The sequence below is a fragment of the Ranitomeya variabilis genome, chromosome 3 (genome assembly GCF_051348905.1).
Source record: "Ranitomeya variabilis isolate aRanVar5 chromosome 3, aRanVar5.hap1, whole genome shotgun sequence".
Lineage (NCBI taxonomy): Eukaryota > Metazoa > Chordata > Amphibia > Anura > Dendrobatidae > Ranitomeya > Ranitomeya variabilis.
This window is the reverse complement of record NC_135234.1, coordinates 662850963-662878455: the sequence shown is the minus strand read 5'-3', so window position 1 is coordinate 662878455 and position 27493 is coordinate 662850963. Positions and strand designations below refer to the sequence as shown.

At 41.5% G+C, this 27493-nt stretch overlaps 1 protein-coding gene across 5 annotated transcripts in view; it reads left to right on the top strand.

The window, feature by feature from the left end:
- Positions 1 to 27493, top strand: part of PFKM (phosphofructokinase, muscle) — a 135717-nt gene that overhangs the window by 77254 nt on the left and 30970 nt on the right. For all 5 annotated transcript variants that reach the window (XM_077297866.1, XM_077297871.1, XM_077297867.1 and 2 more), the window contains 2 exons: positions 19596 to 19785; positions 20295 to 20460. In XM_077297866.1, coding sequence (XP_077153981.1) covers positions 19596 to 19785; positions 20295 to 20460 — 356 coding nt within the window. The remainder of the gene's footprint in view (positions 1 to 19595; positions 19786 to 20294; positions 20461 to 27493) is intronic.

Here is a 27493-nt window from a genome sequence, read left to right as displayed (position 1 = left end):
CTGATTTTTTTCATCACTTAAATAACAAAACTATACTTTTTGTTTCGCCATAATCATAGTGACTTGTAGTTTAATCACAAAATGAACGCTGTAAACAGTCAAACAAATCATAGAATGTTGGAGTTGGAAGGGACTTCAAGGGTCATAGTATCAAACCCACTGCTCAATGCCGATCAGGATTCACTAAACCATCTCAGACAGATGTCTGTCCTGCCTTTGGTTGAAGACTTCCATTGAAGACTTCCATTCATTGATCACCCTCACTGCCAAAAAGATTTTTCTAATATCTAACCTGTACCTCCTCCCAGCTTCATTTCATTGCTTCTTGTGTTTCTATGCGCAAATGAGAATAAGGATGATCCCTCTACACTGTGACAGCCCTTGAAATATTTGTAGACAGCTATTAAGTCTCCTCTTAGGCTATATCTCCACGTTCAGGATTCTCAGCACTTTGGACGCAGCGGACACCCCGTTCCGCCCAAAGCGCCACCTCTTGTTGTCAATGTTGTGATTCACCACATTGTATTCATAGACTGGGTTATTTATCTTGCGGAGGCGGAGAGTCCACGCAAGATAACTAGACATGCTGCGGTATGGAAAGACATGCCGCATGTCCGGTTACACAGATCCGCCGCATGCAGCCCTGCACGCATAGTGGATACAGGATTTCATAAATTCCCTTCCACTATGCTGAAACATCTGGACGCTGCCGTTTGGATGCTGCAGCTGTACTCAGCGTCCAATCCGCAGCAAATCCTGAAGGTTTCCTAACCATGGAAATATAGCCTTCTTTTATGCAAGCTAAACATTCCCAGATCCTTTAACTGTTCTTCATAAGACATACTTTGCAGTCTGCTCACCATCCTGATAGCTCTTCTCTGAACATGCTCCAGTTTTTCAATGTCTTTTTTCAAAAATGTGGTACCCAGAACTGGTCAAAGTATTCCAGATGTGGCCTGACCTAGGAGGAGTAGAGGGGGATAATTACTTCATGTGTTCTAGACTCTATGCTTCTCTTAATACATTGTAGAACTGTTTGCCTTTTTTTTTGCTGCATCACACGGTTGTCTCATGTGCAGTCTGTTATCTATTAGTATACCCATGACTTTTTCACACGTGCTGTTACTTAGTTCTATTCCTTCCATTCTGTGGGTGAAATTTTCGTTTTTCCTGCCCAGATGTAGAATCTTGCATTTCTCCTTGTTAAAAACCATTCTATTAATCACTGTCCATTGTTCAAGCTTACCTAGATACTTCTGAATCCTTGCTCTCTCTTCTCTAGTGTTAGCTATCCCTCCTAGCTTTGGATTGTTCAAATTTGATCAGGTTACCTTCAGTTCAAAATTTATAAAAATGTTGAACACTGGGACCAGGACAGAGCCTCGTGGTTCCCCACTTGAAACACTTTTCCAATTGGACTAGTTTGCCTGTGCAAAATTTTGGCACATTGGTTGTCGGGGGTGCAGGCAATATCAGGAAAATCAAGCTGGTCAAATGTAAATGTATTTAATGAGATGATGAACACAAAGAGGTATTTATATATGTAGATTGGTAATACAATAAATTGGTTTGATAAGTAGAGGCAAAAAAAATGTCTTGAGGTTGTGGTCCAACCTGCAGGTTATTGTTTTTTTTCTGCAGGTTTCTGAAAATGAATGTTAAAGCTGTATTTATTGATCAAATCGTGAGTGTGTGGTTTGTTTGTGTCTTTTCTTGCTGAAGGGGGCAAGTTTACCTTTCAAATGGTGTATTATTTGTGTGTGTGGGGCGAAGTAATCACTGAAAAAGCAGTGCATGTTTACAAATGTGTTTGCATATGTAACTCACCTGCAGTGAAGTGTGCAATCCTCGAATTTTCCAGAAATAGGCTGGGCAAGCACTTTGGCAAGCTGAAAAGACCCCCAAAGCAAATGCCACCTGCAGGTAATTTGACATTTGAAATGGTGTATCATTTTTGTGTGTCGGTGGAGTATAAATGGAGCAAGTGTGCAATTGAATAGGCAGTGCATGTTTACAAATGTGTTTGCATATATGACTCACCTGCAGTGAAGTGTGCAATCCTCCAATGTGCCTGAAATTGGCTCGGCAAGGAGTTCGGCAAGCTGGAAAGCCCCCAAGGCAAATGTTAGGATTTGTTTATGATGTCTGTAATCAGCTTTGTGGTAGTGTGCTTTGGGGTAGTGTGGTGCCACCTGCAGGTCATTTCTCCTTACTGCAGGTTTATGAAAATTAATATTTAAACTGTATATTGTGATCACATCGTGGATGTGTGGTTTGTTTGGCTGTTTTCTTGCTGAAGCGGGCAAGTTTACCTTTCAAATGGTATATGATTTGTGTGTGTGGGTGCAGTATGAACAGAGATACAAAGTAATCACCGAAAAAGAGTGTTTAGAAATAATATATAAGGATATGCAACCATTTGTCACCACTCTTTGAGTACAATCACTGAGCCAGTTATGAATCAACCTAACAGTAGACTTATCAATCCCATACTTGGTCATTTTTCAATAAGGATGGTATAAGATACTTTATCAATTGATTTTCTAAAGTCGAGATATACTATATCTACCGCATTTTCCTGATCAACTCAGTCAGTGATTCCATCATAGAAGGAAATTAGATTAGTCTGGAATGATTTGTTTGCTACAAACCCATGCTGGCCCTGGGTAATTACTGTATTCTTATCCAAGTACTTGCATACATGCTGTTTAATATTTTGTTCAAAGGTCTTTCCTGGTATAGACTTTAAGACACACGGTCCTGTAATTTCCTGGCTCCATCTTCTTTCCTTTTTTGAACATAGGAACATAGGGACAACATTTGCCATTCTCCAGTCTTCTGGGACTTCTCCTGTTTTCCAGGGTTTTTCAAAGATTCTGGCTAGTGGTTGTGCAATTTCCTCTGCTAACTCTTTCAGTACCCTAGGATGTAGAATTGAATTGCGTTTCTTTTGTTTCAATTTGTTTATTTCACTTGAAACTTATTTTCACGTTTTTCCCATTTCATTATATGGTAAAACGAATGTTGTCATTCAAAATTACATCCTGTTTTGTAAAAAAAAAAGTTATGGCTTTCAAAAGCCAAGGCACTGTTCGGCCGCCAGTCATCTAATGTGTATGGCCAGCCGTAAGGCCCCCATACTCATTAGACTAGTGTCTGCCGAACCCTCTGATATATTGCAGGGCTCAGATGATAGTTTAATGTCTATGGGGGGTGTGGGGCGATTGTCAATACAAATCATGGGGAATTGGTGGATTTTCAATTAAAAAAAAAAACAACAACGAAGCAAAAAAAAGGTTTTAAAAAAATATGAAAATAATAAAAATAATAATTCAAATGACCCCCTCCCTCTCTTCTCCTATAATAATATCCAGGATTGTAAAGCAGGCTTAAAGGGAATGTGTAATCAGAAAATGACCTATTGTTTAAAGCAGTTTTATATATTAAATGCGTTTTTACACTTTTTTGGTAGTGTTTTTTTTATTTCAATTTTCCATACACATTAGAGGACTGTCGGCCAAACAATGCACTTCTGCTTCTGAAAGCCATAACTTTATTATTGAAAAAAAAAAGAGAGTTCTTTAAATTTTCACCATGGCCTCTAGGTTTTATACAAAAGAATCACAATTCTTGTTCTGTACAAAAGACTTTTCAGCTGTCTCATTATCAGTAAGGGCAGGATTACAATGAAAGTTAACCTCTATATCCTGTAGATGACACAGGATCCACCATTCATGTGGTGATGGTCACAATGACCTTTGCCCTTATGGGAGCATGCTGACATTAGAAGCTCAGAATGGTTTCTATATAAAAATAGGCTCTGAGTTCCCAACAGGACTAGGAGGCTTCTTTTTGAAGTTTTCGGCCAAAGTGAAAATTGCTAATTTCTTATGTATTTAGCATGTTCACATTTAATAGGCGAATACTGACAGAACAACAAACTGCAAGATGCTACAGTGACCCTTGGTCATTTATATATAATACTAGATGGTGGCCCGATTCTAACGCATCGGGTATTCTAGAATATGTATGTATGTATATAGCAGCCACATAGTATATAGCACAGGCCACTTTGTATATAGGAGCCATGTAGTATATAGCAGACAAATACTACGTGGCCTGTGCTATACACTATGTGGCTACAATATACATACATACATACATACATACATACATACATAGTGTAGAATACCTGATGTGTTAATACAGGCCACGCAGTATATAACAGTGTCCACGCAGTATATAACACAGCCCAAACAGTATATAACACAGCCCACGTACTATATAACACAGCCCACGCAGTACACTGTGTTCCAAATTATTATGCAAATTGGATTTAAGTGTCTTAAAGATTAAATTGTTTTGTTTTTCAAATAAACTCGTGGATGGTATTGTGTCTCAGTGCTCAATGAATCACTGAAATCAATCTTAAACACATGTGATAATTAGTTTTCCAGGTGATTCTAATTAAAGGAAAACTACTCAAAAATGATGTTCCACATTATTATGCAGGTCACAGGTTTCAAGCAATATGGGAAATAAAAAGGATCTCTCTGCTGCTGAAAAGCGTTAAATAGTGCAATGCCTTGGACAGGGTATGAAAAAATTAGATATTTCACGAAAACTTAAGAGTGATCATCATACTCTGATGAGATTTGTGACTGAAACAGAGCACAGACAGAGTTCATGCAAATAAAGGCATAATGAGGAAGTTTTCTGGCAGACAAATTCATTGGATTAAGAGAGCAGCTGCTAAAATACCATTACAAAGCAGCAAACAGTTACTTGAAGCTGCTGGTGCGTCTGGAGTCCCTCGAACCTCAAGGTGTAGGATCCTTCAAAGGCTTGCTGTGGTGCATAAACCTACTATTCGGCCACTCCTAAACAGTGTTCACAAGCAGAAACGGTTGCAGTGGGCCCAGACATACATGAAGACTAATTTTCAAACAGTCTTGTTTACTGATGAGTGTCGAGCAACTTGGGACGGTCCAGATGGATGGAGTAGTGGATGGTTGGTGGATGGCCACCATGTCCCAACAAGGCTGCTACGTAAGCAAGGAGGTGGAGGAGTCATGTTTTGGGCTGGAATCATGGGGAACCAGCTGGTAGGGCCCTTTAAGGTTCCTGAAGGTGTGAAAATGACCTCAGCAAAGTAAATAGTTTCTGACTGACAACTTTCTTCCATGTTCTAAAAAGCAGAAATGTGCCTTCAGGAACAAAATCATCTTCATGCATGACAATGAATACCTCTGAGTAATTGGCTGCTATGCGCATAAAAGGAGATAAACTCATGGGTGGCCACCATCTTCCCCTGACCTCAACCCTATAGAGAACCTTTGGAGTATCATCAAGCAAAAGATATATGAGGGTGGGAGGCAGTTCACATCAAAACAGCAGCTCTGGGAGGCTATTCTGACTTCAAGCAAAGAAATACAAGCAGAAACTCTGCAAAAACTCACAAGTTCAATGGATGCAAGAATTGTGAAGGTGATATCAAAGAAAGGGTCCTATGTTACATGTAACTTGGCCTGTTAGGATGCTTTGGAGTTAAATAGCTTTTTTGTTCAGTGAATGTGACCTCCTAATGCTGCAAATTCCACAAATGAGCATTTTCAGTTCTTTAAAACATATCAAAAGTTTAGAAATACTACTGTGCCTAATAATTTGGAACAGTGCATTTTGAGTTTTTATTCATTTTGGAGATTATACTGTTATCATTGGGAGGTTTCTTCAATAAAATTCGATGTATACTCTAATGGGTGATGACTTTTATTAGACTGACTGTCATTTGCACCGACCATTTAGGAAAATCCGAGAAAAATGTAATTTGCATAATAATTTGGGACATAGTGTATATAGCAGCCACGCAGTATATCACACAGCCCACGCAGTATATCACACAGCCCACGCAGTATATAACACTGCCCATGTACTATATAGCACAGCCTGCGCAGTATATCACACAGCTCACGCAGTATATAACACTGCCCACGTAGTATATAGCAGTCACGCGGTATGTAACACAGCCCATGCAGTATTTAGCAGTGTGGGCTCCATATCCCTGTTAAAAAAAATAATTAAAATAAAAAATAGTTATATATTCAGCCGCCAGGATCCAGCGAAGCTTTGGCGATTCGCGCGCAGCTGCCACCATCTTCCATTCCCAGGATGCATTGCGAAATTACCCAGATGACTTAGCGGTCACGAGACCGCTAAGTCTTCTGGGTAATTTCGCAATGCATCTCTGGGAAAGGCAGATGGCGGCCGGCGCGAGCGCATCGTCGGACGACGGAAGGTGAGAATATCAGTTTTGTTTATTTTTATTATTTTTAACATTACATCTTTTTACTATTGATGCTGCATAGGCAGCATCAATAGTAAAAAGTTGGGGACACACAGGGTTAATAGCAGCGGTAACTGAGTGCGTTACACCGCGGCATAACGCGGCCCGTTAGCGCTGGCATTAACCCTGTCAGCGGTGACTGGAGGGGATTATGGAGCGGGCGCCGGGCACTGACTGCAGGGGAGTAGGGAGGGACTAATCAGACTGTGCCTGTCGCTGATTGGTCGCAGCAGCCATGACAGGCAGCTGGCGAGACCAATCAGCGACGCGGGATTTCCGTGACGGAAGTTGCCGACAGAAAGACGGAAGTACCCTTTAGACAATTATATATAGATAATAATTATATTATATATAAATATATTTTTTAACATTTTCTTGGTGTAGTTGGTTCTTTACTCTCATTAAAATGTTAGGAGATGACATCTACTTTCCTGAAAACCTTTAAATAACTAACACAGTGGTTTGTGAGGTGTCTGCCGTATCAAAGAAGGGGCATTGTGACAACTTGACATTTCTTTTTGGCCAAGATAGGATACTTAAGTCTTCACATCTTTCTGGCCAAAAGGCTACAGTCGATGTCCAGGACTAAAATAACCTGCCATTTTAGTGCCAGATGAGGTCAAAGTTCTAAGTGGAGTCTTGTTTCAAATGCCACACACAAATAGATGCGATACTTTGACCTTTTACAATTAGCACTATGGGTGTAGATGCTTTTAGAAAGATGTAATCATACAGCCAGAGATATAATTCTTGCGCTGAAGAATAAGGGTTCATATCAGAAGGCAACAGAAGTGTTTTCTTTGATGCCTTTTCTTGAAGGGTTGCGTCCACCTTCATGAATGGGTATTGTTGAGTAGCTAGAGTAAATACAAGCCATTTTGCAATTTGCTGCATATTTAAATTTTCAGTGTTTTATTTTAGACATTAACTGGAGTGTGCGGTTACCTCCTAGTCCTGGGCAGTTTCAGCACTGTCCTTACAAGCTAGACAATAGTGGTGGTCCGTCTCCTAGGCAATAAGCTGTAAACAATTTTTTGTTAAATGTAAATATCTTAAAAATGGCCGTAAATTTTAATACTCTGAAATTGTAAAACATTTACACTAAATAGATATACCCCAGATGTCTTCCTTTGCAATGCAAAATCCACTAAGAATATCAGCTGCATAAAGTGACTTGCTGTGGATGTGAAATCCGCAGCTTTTGCCAATTTACATGTGAATAAGATTTCATGAGATCCCCATCTCTGATATTGTAATATACTGCCAATTTAAAATCTGCAGCACGTGACCTGGATGAACAAGTCCAAGCTGTCAATGAAGGTGGACATGGATGTGGATTTTACCAAGAGGCAAGTCTTTTAATGGGGGTTGTTGGACCTCTAACATTTTTTCAAAATGGCAGGGATGGTCATTGGATGTGCATCAAATGACATCCCGTTCCCGTCACCTGATGGCCGTAGCCAATCACAGACCTCATGGGATGCCATTGCCTCTGAATTTTTTTTTTAGAGGTCTGACAATGCGTTTAACCAGATATGTCTATAGAAAAGAGGTTATGTATCTGTTCTGTTTTTTTGTTTGTTTTTAAACGTTTCTTCCATTTTTCTTCCCAAAACCTCCCTTATTGGACACACTTTAGCTTCCTGCCTCCTCCTCCATGGGGACATGCATTATGGCAGCAGCAATTAATCACAATAGATTGGTAGACAAATATCATAAACTAGATTGTGGCCCCGTAGTATATGGACAATGATGATTCCAGAATTCGCGGCAGACTGTGCCCGTCTCTGATTGGTCAAGGCAACCTTTATGACATCATCGTCGCCATGGCAACCATTATGACATCTACGTCGATACTGTGCCCGTCGCTGATTGGGCGAGGCCTGGCGGCCTCGACCAATCAGAGATGCGGGATTATGGTGTGCGCCTTCCCAAATCAAGGAGGATCACAAGGAAATGGACAGCGGGTGACTTAAATATGAGTGTCTGAGCAAAGGGTCTGAATACTTACTACCATGTGATGTTTCAGTTTTTCTTTTTTATTAAATTTGCAAAAATTCTACATTTCCGTTTTTTTCAGTCTAGATGGGGGCAGAGTGTACATTAATGAGAAAAAAACAAACTTTTTTGACTTTACCAAATGGCTGCAATGAAACAAAGAGTGATGCCCGTCGCTGATTGGTCGAGGCGAATTCGCGGCAGACTGTGCCCGTCGCTGATTGGTCGAGGCAACCTTTATGACATCATCGTCGCCATGCTGTGCCCGTCGCTGATTGGTCGAGGCCTGGCGGCCTCGACCAATCAGAGACGCGGGATTTCCAGGACAGACAGACAGACAGAAAAACCCTTAGACAATTATATGTATAGATACAGCACCTTCTCCCAGAGACCAAAAAATTACAGGATAGCTGCATACGAAGCATTAGCTGCAAGGATATAGTTTGGGCTCATTCACACATCAGTTTTTTGTATACAAGTGCTAACAATGTTTTTCACGAATAGCACTCATACCTATAGTATAGTGAATGGGGCTGTCTCTATAAGTATAAGTGCAGCATAAAAGAACCGTACTAAAACCCTCTGTCCTGTACTGATAATACCATAACTCTCCAGTCCAGCCAAACCTCTATGAGATTTTGACCTAAAATTGCATTACAAAATGGACTTCCAGCGGGGTGGTCCTCGTTTAGACAAGGCCTATAGATAAGATGGAAGGGTATTGAAAATATCCTGATTTGTTTTTTTTAAAGTCTTTATGTACAGCCAACTAACAAGTGATCTTCAGAGGCCAGGAGGCGTCAGCCTGTTGTGATCACATCTGGTGGAAAAAATTGAATATAGAAATCACTTAAATTGTATATAAAATGTGTTTGTTTTTTTAAAACCTGACGTGAATAGTGTATCAGAATGTGACGCTAGTCACAACTCACGGACAGGCTGTGAGGCAGAGAAATCAGACGTTTCACGGTCAATACCAAAAGTGCATGTAGTAAACTAAGGGAAAAAACAAAGGCATAAAAGTCGGTTCACAGTCCAGGGTCAGAATACCAGAGGAATAGCAGATAAGCAAATGGGCAATAACAAACGGGTAGTCAGAGCAAGGTCCAAAGGTCAGGCAGCGGTACATCACAACTCACAGCAATGGAATCAAGCAAACGCCCACCAGAGAGCCTAAGCTTTTGACTGGCAGTGATTTAGGCCAGACAGCTCGCCTAAATAGCAGGGCAATTACTAAGAACAGGAAGCACCTAGAGAAAACTCTCCACCTCCCAGTCTCAGATTAACTGAGTTGTCAGTCAAAGCTCTGACAGCTCAGCAAGCCCTGTTGTGAATTTGGATTCTGGGCTCCCCCGGTGGCTACTGGTGGAATTGAACTGGTGTCTTCATCTTCTCTGTTCACCTGTTCCCATCAAGATGTGGGAGTCGCTATATAACCTTGCTGCTCTGTTAGTTGCTTGCCGGTCAACAATGTTATCAGAAGCCTCTCTGTGCTTGTTCCTGCTCCTAGACAACTACTAGATAAGTTGGACTCTTGTCCATGTTTGTTTTTGCATTTTTGTTCCAGTTCACAGCTGTAGTTTCGTTACTGTGTCTGGAAAGCTCTTGTGAACAGGAATTGCCACTCTGGTGTTATGAGTTAATGCCAGAGTTTTAAAGTAATTTCTGGATGGTGTTTTGATAGGGTTTTTAGCTGACCATGAAAGTGTCCTTTCTGTCTTCTGCTATGTAGTAAGTGGACCTCAAATTTGCTAAACCTATTTTCATACTACGTTTGTTATTTCATCTTGATTCACCGCCAATACATGTGGGGGGCCTCTGTCTCCTTTCGGGGTATTTCTCTAGAGGTGAGCTAGGACTAATATTTTCCTCTGCTAGCTTTATTTAGTCCTCCGGCTGGTGCTGGGCATCTAGAATCAACGTAGGCATGCTACCCGGCCACTGCTAGTTGTGCGTTAGGTTTAGTTCATGGTCAGCTCAGTTTCCATCTTCCAAGAGCTAGTTCCTATATATGCTGATGCTATGATCTCTTGCCATTGAGATCATGACAGTTTGACCGGCCCACTAAAGGGTTAAAATCCTTGGCTGAGAAAGGAGAGAAATAAGTAGTCTGCTGAAATTTTTTTTTTTTTTTTTTTTCTCTCCTTTGAATGGCTCTGTGTTCACCTGTTTGCAATGGATCTTCAGAGTGTAACTGCAGGTTTGAATAATCTCGCCACGAAGGTACAAAATTTGCAAGATTTTGTTTGTCATGCACCTGTATCTGAGCCGAGAATTCCTTTGCCGGAATTTTTCTCGGGGAATAGATCTGGGTTTCAGAATTTTCGAAATAATTGCAAATTATTTTTGTCCCTGAAATCTCGCTCTGCCGGAGATCCTGCACAGCAGGTCAGGATTGTGATTTCCTTGCTCCGGGGCGACCCTCAAGACTGGGCTTTTTCATTGACACCAGGGGATCCTGCGTTGCTCAATGTGGATGCGTTTTTTCTGGCCTTGGGGTTGCTTTATGACGAACCTCATTTGGAGCTTCAGGCAGAAAAAACTTTGATGTCCCTATCTCAGGGGCAAGATGAAGCGGAAATTTACTGCCAAAGATTCCGTAAATGGTCTGTGCTTACTCAGTGGAATGAGTGCGCCCTGGCGGCGACTTTCAGAGAGGGTCTCTCTGATGCCATTAAGGATGTTATGGTGGGGTTCCCTGTGCCTGCGGGTCTGAATGAGTCCATGACAATGGCTATTCAGATCGATAGGCGTTTGCGGGAGCGCAAACCAGTGCACCATCTGGCGGTGTCCACTGAGAAATCGCCAGAGAGTATGCAGTGTGATAGAATTCTGTCCCGAAGCGAGCGGCAGAATTTTAGACGGAAAAATGGGTTGTGTTTCTATTGTGGTGATTCTACTCATGTTATATCAGCATGCTCTAAGCGTACTAAAAAGCTTGGTAAATCTGTTTCCATTTGCACCTTACCGTCTAAGTTTATTCTATCTGTGACCCTGATTTGCTCTTTGTCATCTATTACCACGGACGCCTATGTCGACTCTGGCGCCGCTTTGAGTCTTATGGATTGGTCCTTTGCCAAACGCTGTGGGTATGATTTAGAGCCTTTGGAGACTCCTATTCCTCTGAAGGGGATTGACTCCACCCCATTGGCTAATAATAAACCACAATACTGGACACAAGTAACTATGCGTATTAATCCGGATCACCAGGAGATTATTCGCTTTCTGGTGCTGTATAATCTACATGATGATTTGGTGCTAGGATTGCCTTGGCTGCAATCTCACAACCCAGTCCTCGACTGGAAAGCTATGTCTGTGTTGAGCTGGGGATGTAAGGGGGCTCATGGGGATGTACTTGTGGTTTCCATTTCATCATCTATTCCCTCTGAAATTCCTGAGTTCCTGTCTGACTATCGTGACGTCTTTGAAGAATCCAAGCTTGATTCGTTACCTCCGCACCGAGAGTGCGATTGTGCCATAGATTTAATCCCGGGTAGTAAATACCCAAAGGGTCGTTTATTTAATCTGTCTGTGCCTGAACATGCTGCTATGCGTGAATATATAAAGGAGTCCTTGGAAAAGGGACATATTCGTCCATCGTCATCTCCCTTAGGAGCCGGTTTTTTCTTCGTGTCAAAAAAAGACGGCTCTTTGAGACCATGTATTGATTATCGGCTTTTGAATAAAATCACTGTTAAATATCAATACCCATTGCCGTTGCTGACTGATTTGTTTGCTCGCATAAAGGGGGCCAAGTGGTTCTCTAAGATTGACCTTCGTGGGGCGTATAATTTGGTGCGAATCAGGCAGGGGGATGAGTGGAAAACCGCATTTAATACGCCCGAGGGCCACTTTGAGTATTTAGTGATGCCTTTTGGTCTTTCAAATGCTCCGTCAGTTTTCCAGTCCTTTATGCATGATATTTTTCGCGATTATTTGGATAAATTTATGATTGTGTATCTGGATGATATTCTGATTTTTTCGGATGACTGGGACTCTCATGTCCAGCAAGTCAGGAGGGTTTTTCAGGTTTTGCGGTCTAATTCTTTGTGTGTGAAGGGTTCTAAGTGTGTTTTTGGGGTACAGAGGATTTCCTTTTTGGGATATATTTTTTCCCCCTCTTCCATTGAAATGGATCCTGTCAAGGTTCAAGCTATTTGTGATTGGACGCAGCCCTCTTCTCTTAAGAGTCTTCAGAAATTTTTGGGCTTTGCTAACTTTTATCGTCGATTTATTGCTGGTTTTTCGGATATTGCTAAGCCATTGACCGATTTGACTAAGAAGGGTGCTGATGTTGCTGATTGGTCCCCTGATGCTGTGGAGGCCTTTCGGGAGCTTAAGCGCCGTTTTTCCTCTGCCCCTGTGTTGCGTCAGCCTGATGTTGCTCTACCTTTTCAGGTTGAGGTCGACGCTTCTGAGATCGGAGCTGGGGCAGTGTTGTCGCAGAAAAGTTCTGACTGCTCCGTGATGAGGCCTTGTGCCTTCTTTTCCCGTAAATTTTCGCCCGCTGAGCGGAATTATGATGTTGGGAATCGGGAGCTTTTGGCCATGAAGTGGGCTTTTGAGGAGTGGCGCCATTGGCTTGAGGGGGCCAGACATCGGGTGGTGGTATTGACTGACCACAAAAATTTGGTTTATCTTGAGACTGCCAGGCGCCTGAATCCTAGACAGGCGCGCTGGTCATTATTTTTCTCTCGGTTTAATTTTGTGGTGTCATACCTACCGGGTTCTAAGAATGTTAAGGCGGATGCCCTTTCTAGGAGTTTTGAGCCTGACTCGCCTGGTAACTCTGAGCCCACAGGTATCCTTAAGGATGGAGTGGTATTGTCAGCCGTTTCTCCAGACCTGCGGCGGGCCTTGCAGGAGTTTCAGGCGGATAGACCTGATCGTTGCCCACCTGATAAACTGTTTGTTCCTGATGATTGGACCAGTAGAGTCATCTCTGAGGTTCATTCTTCTGCGTTGGCAGGTCATCCTGGCATTTTTGGTACCAGGGATTTGGTGGCAAGGTCCTTCTGGTGGCCTTCCCTGTCACGAGATGTGCGAGGCTTTGTGCAGTCTTGTGACGTTTGTGCTCGGGCCAAGCCTTGTTGTTCTCGGGCTAGTGGATTGTTGTTGCCCTTGCCTATTCCTAAGAGGCCTTGGACGCACATCTCGATGGATTTTATTTCAGATCTGCCTGTTTCTCAGAAGATGTCTGTCATCTGGGTGGTGTGTGACCGTTTCTCTAAGATGGTCCATTTGGTTCCTCTGCCCAAGTTGCCTTCTTCTTCCGAGTTGGTTCCTCTGTTTTTTCAAAATGTTGTTCGTTTGCATGGTATTCCTGAGAATATCGTTTCTGACAGAGGGACCCAATTCGTGTCTAGATTTTGGCGGGCATTCTGTGCTAGGATGGGCATAGATTTATCTTTTTCGTCCGCTTTCCATCCTCAGACGAATGGCCAGACCGAGCGGATTAATCAGACCCTGGAGACATATCTGAGGTGTTTTGTGTCTGCTGACCAGGATGATTGGGTTGCTTTTTTGCCATTGGCGGAGTTCGCTCTCAATAATCGGGCCAGCTCTGCCACTTTGGTGTCCCCGTTTTTCTGTAATTCGGGGTTTCATCCTCGATTTTCCTCTGGTCATGTGGAATCTTCGGATTGTCCTGGAGTGGATGCTGTGGTGGAGAGATTGCATCAGATCTGGGGGCAGGTGGTGGACAATTTGAGGTTGTCCGAGGAGAAGACTCAGCTTTTTGCTAACCGCCGTCGTCGTGTTGGTCCTCGTCTTCATGTTGGGGACTTGGTGTGGTTGTCTTCTCGTTTTGTCCCTATGAGGGTCTCTTCTCCTAAGTTTAAGCCTCGGTTCATCGGCCCGTATAAGATATTGGAGATTCTTAACCCTGTTTCCTTCCGTTTGGACCTCCCTGCATCCTTTTCTATTCATAACGTTTTTCATCGGTCATTATTGCGCAGGTATGAGGTACCGGTTGTGCCTTCTGTTGAGCCTCCTGCTCCGGTGTTGGTTGAGGGTGAGTTGGAGTACGTTGTGGAGAAAATCTTGGACTCTCGTGTTTCCAGACGGAGACTCCAGTATCTGGTCAAGTGGAAGGGATACGGCCAGGAGGATAATTCTTGGGTGAATGCATCTGATGTTCATGCCTCTGATCTGGTTCGTGCCTTTCATAGGGCCCATCCTGATCGCCCTGGTGGTTCGGGTGAGGGTTCGGTGCCCCCTCCTTGAGGGGGGGGGTACTGTTGTGAATTTGGATTCTGGGCTCCCCCGGTGGCTACTGGTGGAATTGAACTGGTGTCTTCATCTTCTCTGTTCACCTGTTCCCATCAAGATGTGGGAGTCGCTATATAACCTTGCTGCTCTGTTAGTTGCTTGCCGGTCAACAATGTTATCAGAAGCCTCTCTGTGCTTGTTCCTGCTCCTAGACAACTACTAGATAAGTTGGACTCTTGTCCATGTTTGTTTTTGCATTTTTGTTCCAGTTCACAGCTGTAGTTTCGTTACTGTGTCTGGAAAGCTCTTGTGAACAGGAATTGCCACTCTGGTGTTATGAGTTAATGCCAGAGTTTTAAAGTAATTTCTGGATGGTGTTTTGATAGGGTTTTTAGCTGACCATGAAAGTGTCCTTTCTGTCTTCTGCTATGTAGTAAGTGGACCTCAAATTTGCTAAACCTATTTTCATACTACGTTTGTTATTTCATCTTGATTCACCGCCAATACATGTGGGGGGCCTCTGTCTCCTTTCGGGGTATTTCTCTAGAGGTGAGCTAGGACTAATATTTTCCTCTGCTAGCTTTATTTAGTCCTCCGGCTGGTGCTGGGCATCTAGAATCAACGTAGGCATGCTACCCGGCCACTGCTAGTTGTGCGTTAGGTTTAGTTCATGGTCAGCTCAGTTTCCATCTTCCAAGAGCTAGTTCCTATATATGCTGATGCTATGATCTCTTGCCATTGAGATCATGACAAAGCCCCACCACTGGATAGGATGACAGAGCTGTCCATCACTGAGTCCCAGACACTCTGTGGAGGAATCGTGAGAATACCCCCTCTTCTAGGACGGGCAACCCGACCCCTAGGTTTCCCAGGAAACCTACAATGAAAAGCTTTGACCAAATGATCAGCCTTCACCGAACAAGCCTGAACCCAGGGTCCATATCCACTCCAATGAACAAGAGATTGGAGTGAATTTCGAACCTTTAGAGAATCCACAATCCTCTGCACCTCGTACTCCAAACCTCCATCAGAGCCTGGATGAGGTGGGAATGAGAGAATACAACAAAGGGACAAACTTCTTTAACAGGGATCTGTGGAAAACAATGGGGACACGAAGGGATTACGAAAGCTTTAATCTAAAGGCAACTGGATTGACAACCTCCAGAATCTCGTAAGGGCCAATAAATTTAGGACCCAACTTTGCTGAAGGTACTTTTAGCCTATATTCTTGGACGATAACCAAACTTTGTCACCAACTTTTGAAAGTGGAACCCGCCAAACGTTTCCGATCAGCCTTACATTTTTGACAAAACTGAGCCACCTCAATATTCCTATGAACCTCACTGCAAACATCTCCAAGTTTCAGCATGGTCACCTCTACTCTGGGATATCCAGAATTCATCCTAGAAGAATCACCAATATGAGGAAAAAAAAACATAATTACAAAAGAAAGGCAAGGTCCAGTGGGCTGATTGATGTGACTGTTAACCCCTTTCTGACCTCGGACGGGATAGTACGTCCGAGGTCAGAGCCCCCTCTTTGATGCAGGGCTCCGGCGGTGAGCCAGCATCAAAGCCGGGACATGTCAGCTGTTTTGAACAGCTGACATGTGCCCGCGATAGCGACGGGTGAAATCGCTTTTCACCCACCGCTATTAACTAGATAAATGCCGCTGTCAAACGCTGACAGCGGCATTTAACCGGCGCATCCAGCCGGAAATGAGCGCATTGCAGACCCCCGTCACATGATCAGGGGTCAGCGATGCTTCTGCATAGTAACCATAGAGGTCCTTGAGACCTCTATGGTTATTGATCCCGGCTAGCTCTGAGCGCCACCCTGTGGTCGGCGCTCACAGCACACCTGCATTTCTGCTGCATAGCAGCGATCTGATGATCGCTGCTATGTAGCAGAGGCGATCGAGTTGTGCCAGCTTCTAGCCTCCTATGGAGGCTATTGAAGCATGGCAAAAGTAAAAAAAAAAAAAGTTTAAAAAAATGTGAAAAAAAAAAAAAAAAAAAAAAGTTTAAATCACCCCCCTTTCACCCCATTCAAAATAAATCAATAAAAGAAAAATCAAACCTACGCATATTTGGTATCGCCGCTTTCAGAATCGCCCGATCTATCAATAAAAAAAAGCATTAACCTGATCGCTAGACAGCGTAGCAAGAAAAAAATTTGAAACGCCAGATTTACGGGTTTTTTGGTCACCATGACATTGCATTAAAATGCAATAACAGGCGATCAAAAGAATATATCTGCACCAAAATGGTATCATTAATAACGCCAGCTCGGCACGCAAAAAATAAGCCCTCAACCGACCCCAGATCATGAAAAATGGAGACGCTACGGGTATCGGAAAATGGAGCAATTTTTATTTTTTTATTTTTATTTTTTTTAGCAAAGTTTGGAATTTTTTTTCACCACTTAGATAAAAAAAAACTAGACATGTTAGGTGTCTATGAACTCGTAATGACCTGGAGAATCATAATGGCCAGTTTTAGCATTTAGTGAACCTAGCAAAAAAGCCAAACAAAAAACAAGTGTGGGATTGCACTTTTTTTGCAATTTCACCGCACTTGGAATTTTTTTCCCGTTTTCTAGTACCCGACATGCTAAAACTAATGATGTCATTCAAAAGTACAACTTGTTTTGCAAAAAATAAGCCCTCACATGGCCATATTGACGGAAAAATAAAAAAGTTATGGCTCTGGGAAGGAGGGGAGCGAAAAACAAACACGGAAAAACGGAAAATCCCAAGGTCATGAAGGGGTTAAAGGTGAACTCAGCGGGAGGCAAAAATGAGGACCAGTCCTCCTGCTGAGCCACAACAAAACATCTTAAAATTTGTTCTAATGACTGATTCATTCGGTCTGACCATTGGTTTGAGGGTGGTAAGCAGAGTTAAACGATAATTCAGTCCCCACTTTCCTACAAAACGCCCCCAAGAATTTAAAGACAAATTGCACCCCCCTCAGATACAATGTTCAAAGGAATGCCATGCAATCTCACCACATGATTGATAAATAACCTGGAAAGAATTTCAGGATAAAGTAACCCAGATAATGGAACAAAGTGAGCTTATTTACTGAATTGGTCAACCACCACCCAAATAACAGTTTTTCCACCAGACAAAGGAAAATCAGTAATGAAATCCATGGACAAATGAGTCCACGGTCTTTCTCAAATAAGCAATGGAGCCAATTTCCTTTCCGGTTATGACAGACTTTTAGCACATGCGCAAATCTCAAAAGTGGATAAAAAAATCCTTAAGATCGTTAAGCATAGATGGCCACCAAAAGAGTCTAGCAACATCTTTCTGTGTAGCAGTGACCACCAGGTGACCACTTAAGACAGAATCATGAAACTCCTTCAGTAGATGTAATCTTAGATACACAGGCACAAATAATTTAGATTCAGGAGTAGCAGATGGGGCCAACAACTAGACCTTACGAATTTCAGCTTCCAATTCTGAGTATACCATAGAAGTCACAATTCCCAGAGGAAGAATGGAGGACAGAGGTTCTGGAGGAGAAACGGAATCAAGGCTGTATGACAAAGTGTCAGCCCTAACATTCTTAGACCTCGGTCTGAACATGATGGAAAAATTTATTCTAGAAAAAAATAAGGACCATCTGGCCTGTCTAGGGGTTAAACGTTTACCAGATTAATATAAGCTAAATTTGTAACTAGTTTATGGAAAAAAAAATCAGCTAAATTTGTGTGATCTGTCACCACAATAACCAGATGAATAGCTCCCTCCAAAAAAGTCTCCATTTTTCAAAAGCTGACTTCATAGCGAGCAGCTTGCAATTCCCAACATTATAATTTCTATCAGCAGTCGAAAATTTCCTAGAGAAAAATGCAGATGGTCGCAAGGTAAAAGAAACGGTCTTCAGCTCTCTCTGAATACTCGAAACTAATCCTTCTCCCTCGAAAATTTGTCAGGAAGTTTCACTGCTGGTTCAGGGAAGACCAACTGCACATCAGAAGGTACAGGAGTCATTGCTACAATTGATAGTGGAGAGCTTTGGGAAGCATTCATAGTACTAGAAAGCTGACCCTGCAGCTGGGACTTTGATGATTCTAGTCTTTGCTCCATGGACAAATCTTGAACAATCAGATTTGAGGAAAAAGAAAAAGTGTTGGGCCAGTCAAAATGTGACGCCAGTCACAACTCACGAACAGGCTGTGAGGCAGAGAAGTCAGACGTTCCAGGGTCAGTACCAAGAGATCACATGGTAAACTAAGAGAAAAGACTAAGGCATAAGTCAGGTCACAGTCCAGAGTCAAAATACCAGAGAAATAGCAGATAAGCAAAGGGGCAATAACAAACGGTTAGTCAGAACATGGTCCAAAGGTCAGGCAGCAGTAGATCAGAACTCACAGCACAGGAATCGGGCAAACACACAACAGAGAGCATTAACGTTTGACTGGCAGTGATCTGGGCCAGACAGCTCACCTGGAGAAATCTCTGAACCTCCTAGCCTCAGATAGATTAACTGAGCTGTCAATCAAAGCACTGACAGCTCAGCACGCCCTAGCACTGGGTAGGATGACAGAGCTGTCCATCGCTGAGTTCTAGACACTTTGAGTAGAGGAATCATTACACAGGATAAGTTTTTTACTGCATCCTGAAGGACAGAACATCAGAATCTTACCTGTCTGTTCTAGACTTTTAGTTTTGCTGTGTAATAGAGTTTACTGGACTGATTTTTTTTTTTGTCCTCCATCCTGGCATTAGAGCCTTATGGACACATTAGTGTGTTTGTTGGGAGCTTTCCCAGTATACATGTAAAGCATAAGCATAGGGAAACCATAGTGATAAAACGTGGTATGAAAATATCTTATTGTTACCTTTGTGAAATGTTCTCCTGGGACGTTATATACCTATACTGGACTGATTCCGTCTGCTATATCTGTGTAAGCTGTCACTGAAGCCGTCAGGTAGGTGATCACGGACACTAACATTTTAGGATCTGATGTGACATGAAATCTAATTTTATTTGTAATGCTTTTATTCAATACTATGTCTGTCTGTTTATAGGGTGGTACAGTCATAGGAAGTGCTAGATGTCAAGATTTTCGCGCTCGAGAAGGCCGACTTAAAGCAGCATGCAACCTGATTAAAAAAGGGATTACCAATCTTTGTGTCATTGGTGGAGATGGCAGCTTGACCGGTGCAGACACTTTCAGAGCAGAGTGGAGCGGACTGCTTGCTGATCTTGTCAAAGCAGGTAAATGGTTGTGAATGTTAAATACTGATTGAGATCCTGATCACAACTATAGTTAGCCGATGTGATACAGGATAGTATATGTAATGAAAATAAGATTTATCATCGATCCAACATTGTGACACAGTAGAAAAAAACCCCATTATTTATGTTGGCACTATTTGTATATGCCACCCATAACGACATTGCCAATATAAATAGCTACTTGGTGCATCTCTCTCGTAAGCCATGGCATGACTCTTCCAAATTAGCAGGGAGGAAATTCCTCTGTCCCCGCCGATGTCTGAGGACCGTACTGGTGGAAAGTGTAATGAGTCCCTTTACTAGCACTGACTCGAGGCTCATCATTATCGGGGTTAGATGGCATCTCCACTAGAGTAATGTATTGGAGTGACCATCACACAAAATTGTCTTTATATAAAAGGGTTTTATTTTCTATTTTTATCAAAAATTTAAGACAACTTGTGTTTTTTTTTTGTGAACATTTTTTTACTAATATTTTTTTTATTTAGGAAAAATTAGTTCTGATGAAGCCAACAAGTCTAGCTATCTCAATATTGTCGGGCTGGTGGGATCCATTGATAATGATTTCTGTGGCACAGATATGACCATCGGAACAGATTCTGCTCTTCACAGAATTATGGAGATAGTGGATGCCATTACTACAACAGCACAAAGGTAACGACTGATGATGAGACATTGATCACCAAGCTGGTCTTAAATCAACTTTAACCACATTTATGGTAAATACATAAGGGATAGTTTTGTGGCAGTTTCACCTGTGGATTTGCACAGTTTAGAATACATATTTGGTTTACATTAACAGGCAATTGGATAAGATTTTTCATATTTTGCAGAATGTGTGCTCACAAACACGATATCACGATTTTGGTTGCAGATTTTTACTGCAGATTTCAACCCTCTCATTGTAACTAGTATAAAATCCACTGTGAAACTGCTCAGAAATCTGCTGATTTGTAGGAGACAATTTTAACACTTGGGAACTTGGCCTAATGAAGCGCATGTTCAATCTATTTTTCCAACGATCGTGTCTGTTTTCCTAATTTTATGTTTATTATCTCTAATTTATCATCTATTGGCAGCTTGCCCTACTCTAAGATGGCCATCAGCGGTGCGCATGTGATGTGTGCTGCTCCTTATAGTTCTGCAGCGTCTTGTTGATGTGGGGCATGGCGCCAGCACAGGTGCAACTTCTCACTTCTGCATACCGCAGTAAAGGTGGATAAGGGCCCAATCATGACTGGTGGGCACTTCCATTAAAGGGGTATTCTCAAGTCTCTTGAGCGGCTCAGAGCTTAGCAGTTTTGTTACAGTCTCCTTACTTCCTGGTTGCTTGGCGAGGCGGGTACCTCTCTTTGAGTGACAGTTCTGGTGAGCAGTTTCATGCTACTGCTACTTCACATTAATAGTCTGCAAATGTTTGTTCTGAGTCTACACTGTTGTTATGATATTTGCATATAGAGATAACAGGGACTTTGCACAAGCCCATGGCTCAGAAAAATGAGAGCCGCGATTAGGAATACTGCTTTAGATGCTGGGGCAGGGTAATTGTGATTCTACAGGTCTGATGAGAGCTCTGTCTGGAGCTTAGAAGGAGGTGATCAGCTAACTGTTGTATAAAAACGCTGTTATATCAATGGGCTGGTGAGAGCTGACTGGTATGTTAGGAGTTAACTCCTTTTTTGTAGTATAACTGTTGCGCATAGTCGGCCAAGCTGTGGTAGCTGAGCAATATGGAAATAAGCTGTACGCTATGTAAGATAAAAGCTCTGACAGTAGGAGAATCACATCAGATAGAAAAAAATGCAATTTAATAACGAGAGTAACTCTTAAACATTACAGGTACTTTCTGCCAATATTACTTTCTTAATTGTCTGTTAATAATTTGGACCCATTCCATGGCCCTATTTCTACCTCCCTGTGTGCCCCTAACTATCTAACTACTTGAGAAAGCTGATGGCGAAACACACATTGTGAATGGAGCAGTAGTCCGGCCATTGTATTTTTCTATGTCCCAGTTTAGTGGGCAATGTACTGTGCATAATTGCATTACTTAAAGGAGTAATCACTGACACCTAGTGGCTGTGATTAAATATTGTTTGTATATCGTCGCAGAACTTTTCTAATAATGTAGTAATGTAGTATTTATTTATCCATTAACTATGTTTTCATGTATGCCAGGAACACCGCTCTTAACGTTTTTTTTTTTATTGCTTTTAACCATGTCCAATTGTATTTGTGGTGTTAATTCTAACTAATAAATGTGATTATATCCTTTGCACATATTCAGTTTGTAGGTTTGTAGTTTTGGAGGCTTTTTTCTTCTTTTTGGGGTGTACATATTTTTAGGCAGCCTTTGAGAAAACCATTGCTGTATTTTTCTGTAAAATAATTTAATCTAGTAGAATATTTTTTCATTGCAGAACAACCTAATAATCTGGACTCTCATAAGATTATCATAGGGTTGCATGCTGTTCACAAACTTTCTTATTTTCAATGTTCATCTGATTAATGGGAACTCTTAATATTCATTCAGGCTTCATTCTTTCCAGACTAAAGGAATTTTACTTCCCATACTGTTCTCTTACACTACTCTATATACACATAGTATAGCACTCTGTTCTCCAAATGCAGGGCTGAACCTCTTCACACAAAGCTTTCTCTGAGGCATGTTTTCTACAACAGTGGCTTCATTTACAGTGGCTAAAGAAAATATTCAGACCCCTTTAAATTTTTCACTCTTTGTTTCATTGCAGCCATTTGGTAAATTAAAAAAAGGGTATTTTTTCTCATTAATGTACACTCTGCACCCCATCTTGACCGAAAAAAAAACAAAACAAATGTAGAAATTGTTGCAAATTTATTAAAAAAGAAAAACTGAAATATTACATGGTCATAAGTATTCAGACCCTTTGCTCAGACACTCATATTTAAGTCACATGCTGTCCATTTCCTTGTGATCCTCCTTGAGATGGTTCCACTCCTACATTGGAGTCCAGCTGTGTTTAATTAAACTGATAGGACTTGATTTGGAAAGGCACACACCTGTCTATATAAGACCTCACAGCTCACAGTGCATGTCAGACCAAATGAGAATCATGAGGTCAAAGGAACTGGCCAAGGAACTCAGAGACAGAATTGTGGCAATGATTTGTAGATAAGCGGTCACAGGAGCGCTGGAAGGAGACTCGGACACAGGAGTAGGGTTAATCCACAACGCGTTTTGACGGATACTCCGTCCACCTGACGAAGACTGAGTATCTATCAAAACGCATTGTGGATTAACCCTACTCCTGTGTCTGTGTCTTCTTCCAGCGCTCCTGTGACCGTTTATCTACAAATCAGTGCTTCCTTCCTCTTTTGGAGGTTCTCGGAGCTGCGGTGGGACCCGGCACTCAATTCATTCCCTGGGCTGCTTCCTAAGCGCTCCCCCTTGACCGCTTTTTACTGACTTTGAGAATTGTGGCAAGGCACAGATCTGGCCAAGGTCACAACAGAATTTCTGCAGTACTCAAGGTTCCTAAGAGCACAGTGGCCTCCATAATCCTTAAATGGAAGAAGTTTGGGACCACCAGAAGTCTTCCTAGACCTGTCTGTCCAGCCAAACTGAGCAATCACGGGAGAAGAGCCTTGGTGAGAGAGGTAAAGAAGAACCCCAAGATAACTGTGGCTGAGTTCCAGAGATGCAGTAGGGAGATGGGAGAAAGCTCCACAAAGTCAAATATCACTGCAGCCCTCCACCAGTCGGGCCTTTGTGGTAGAGTGGCCCGACGGAAGCCTCTCCTCAGTGCAAGACATATGAAAGCCCGCATAGAGCTTGCTAAAAACACATGAAGGACTCCCAGACTATGATAAATAAGATTCTCTGGACTGATCAGACAAAGATGGACCTTTTTGGTGATAATTCTAAGCTGTATGTGTGGAGAAAGCCAGGCACTGCTCATTACCTGCTCAATAGAATCCCAACAGTGAAACGTGGTGGCAGCATTATGCTATAGGGGTGTTTTTCAACTGCAGGGACAGAACAACTGGTTGCCATTGAAGAAAACATTAATGCAGCCAAGTACAGAGATATCCTGGATGAAAACTTCTTCCAGAGTGCTCTGGACCTTAGGCTTGGCCAAAGGTTCACCAACACAATGACCCTAAGCACACAGCTAAAATAACAAAGGAGTGGCTTCAGAACAACTCTTTGACCATTCTTGACTGGCCCAGCCAGAGCCCTGACCTAAACCCAATTGAGCATCTCTGGAGAGACCTGAAAATGGCTGTTCACCATCCAACCTGACGGAACTGGAGAGGATCTGCAAGGAAGAATGACAGACGATCCCCAAATCCAGGTGTGAAAACTTGTTGCATCATTCCCAAGAAGACTCACTGCTGTACTAGCTCAAAAGGGTACTTCTACTCAATACTTAGCAAAGGGTCTGAATACTTATAACCATGTGATATTTCAGTTTTTATTTTTTAATTAACTTGCAAAAATTTCTACATTTCTGGGGGGGGGGGGGTTCAGTCAAGATGGGGTGCAGAGTGTACATTAATGAGAAAAAAATTAAACTTTTTTGAATTTACCAAATGGCTGCAATGAAACAAAGAGAGAAAAATGTAAAGGGGTCTGAATACTTTCCTTACCCACTGTACATTTGCTATAAGTCAAGGGATATTAAAGGGAACCTGTTGTGTTGAAAATGGTATCTGATCTGCAGGTGGAAGGTTATCGAGCAGGAGGAACTAATCAGCTTGCTAGGCATTTTTGTGGGCAGATTTTTGGTAAACCTTGCATTTTACTAATTGAAATCCCTGCTGTTTATATGCATGAGTCCAGTGGGCGGTCCTATTAAGTGATGGACAGTCTATCTTGTATGACTGTGCTACAGAGATCGCTGCCAAGCACTAGTTAGACCACCCACTGGACTCATTCATACAATCACCAGGGATCTCAATGAATAAGCCACTCATACACATTAGATGAAACATTTTATACATAACCAAAAAATCCAATCGTGGACAAGCCACCTCAGAACACAAATGTTTATACACAAACACCACACCAATTGTAGGTGAATAAGAGGCATAGGCAAATGCGTAAAATTTACATATATACTTTATTTAAACATATATAAAACAAGACAAGGAGACTCATAAAATACCAATGGCAAACAGAGCAAGAAAATATATTGACACTGTTGCAAAAGACCTGTACCACATTACTGCTGATCGCAATACATATTCAAAGACTGCATTATGACTCATACCAGGGTCTATAAAAGCAGAATATATTGCTAAGCAGAAACCTCTTCACCATACTAAAATATAATATATGCCTCAGACATGTCTTGCCATACATATAGTGCTTAAATGCAGGCAACAGATAAGGCAATCCTCCTATTGATGTAATATATATGGGGTTAAATAGTGGTAACAGAGAAAACAAATGCAACCAGATAACCTATTTACTCACATAAGTATAAATCCTGCTCCGAGTGACCATCAGTAACCCCGACAGCGCCGTTTCGCCATAGTGGCTTCCTCAAATAGGGGCATATATGTACGCTGCATCATTTCATATATTTATACCCGCTCCCACAGGTGAAAATGATGTCGGCGTTCCTGGGTAGTTACTGCGCATGCGCCGACTGACGAACTTCCTTCATTGAAAAAGTGACTTCCTATTCTCCGCGCTTGGAACGCAAGCGTGGAACGCTATAACGTCACCATCTGTGAGCGGGGCAAGGAAGCACAAGGTAGTTCCAGTATGCGCATGCGTCAACCAGGTGCCGAGATCGAACCGCAGAAAAAACTGGTCAGACAGAGGACAATAAAATATATAAGGAATATAAACAATCAATTTAACTAACAGAATACCAGACTCAAAATATAAATATAAATATAAATGGTGTCTAAGCGTCAAAAATGAAAATGAAATATCTAACAAACATGTCACTGATACAATAAGTACCAAAAGAGCCCCTCAATTCCTCCGTATAGTTATTAATAAATATAACCCCAGAAAATATATATAATCATATACTTAATGCATACTCTCATACTCATATATTAAATAGTGATAACCAAATCATCATATATAGACAAAATTTACATAATGACATAGTGAATTGAAAACATATGTATCATAAATCCAATAAACATTAAAAAACCCCTCAAAATACCCATGAAATATATAAATAAATCACTGATAAGTATGATCCCAATAGTATGTGCATAAACCTGTGCACTATAAATACAGATATTAAATATCTAAAACATCATAGACAACTATATTTTACATACATAATTAATAAAATACAATACAATTACAATAATAAATACAATGCTCATAAATAAGTACATAAAATATGCCGACAAAGTAAATAGCATATAAGTGACAGTCAGTGCTCCAAATTTAACACCCATATTGAAAAATTACCAACCCCACTAATAGTATAATAATACATTACCCACAACATATATATCAAGAGGAGAAAGGGGGAAAAAAAGGGGGAGGGGAGAGGGGAAAATTAAAAAGGAAAAAAGGGAGGGGAGGGGGATGGGAAAAGTGGAGAAAGAAACCAGGGAAATACAGTACTCATATCCCTATTATATTGATAAGTTGCTAGGATTCTCAATCCCAAAAATTCTTTGGTTTCCATTTACTCCCAGTGTGGACTCTCTAAGAAACAAGACGAAGGGACACCACCTATAACGAATCCTCCTAAAAACTTTAAAAATATTATTATTACGATACGTTAAAAACAACAACAAGCAACATACATAACAACATAATTAAAAAACAGGAACCCGGAGAAAGTAATGATAATAGAGACCTTTTTTACAAAAATGCATTAAACCCTAAGCTTTCATTAAGGCCCTTAGGGGCCATAGTTCCAAGTAAATAGATCCACCTGCTCTCTTTTTGAGCTAGGATCTTTCCAAGATTGCCTCCTCTAGGGCCCAGACATACTTGATCAATAGCTTGAATTTTCAAGCCTGTAGGGTCACCCTTATGGTACAGTCTAAAATGTTTTGGTAGGGTTTTAAGAGAATTAATATCTTCGACTGTGACTGATTTTTCAATATCTCTTATGTGTTCTCTCGTTCTCACTCTCAATTCTCGAGTAGTGAGACCTATATAGATCTTATTACAGGTACAACGGGCATGATATATTACTCCCTTTGACGTACATGTTAGATTCTTCAAAATCCTATAAACCCTAGTGCCATCCTGATTTTTAAAAGAAGTACTTTTAAAGTGATTACTACAGGCTTTACAAGAGTTACACGGAAAAAATCCATTTTCGTCTGCCCTTTCTCTTAATATTGAGGAACCTGAGTAATGACTATGCACTAAGAGGTCATTCAAATTTCGTGACCTTTTTGGTGTCATTAGTGGATGGCTTGGTAGGATATTCCTCAGAATGGGGTCTGATTTTAATATCCCCCAATATTTCTGCATAATACAAACAAGTTCAGGCCATTGTTTATTATATTCAGTGATGAACCTCACCTGGTGAGCTGCTCCTGCCTCATTTTTTCTCCTTTGATCATACAATAAATTATCTCTAGAGAGTCTAGAAGCTTTTTTATAACCTCTCTTGATTTGTCTGTTGCTGTATCCCCGTTCATGCAATCTTCGAGCAAGGTCCTCAGCTTGATGATTAAAGTCCTCCTCAGTAGTGCAAATCCTTTT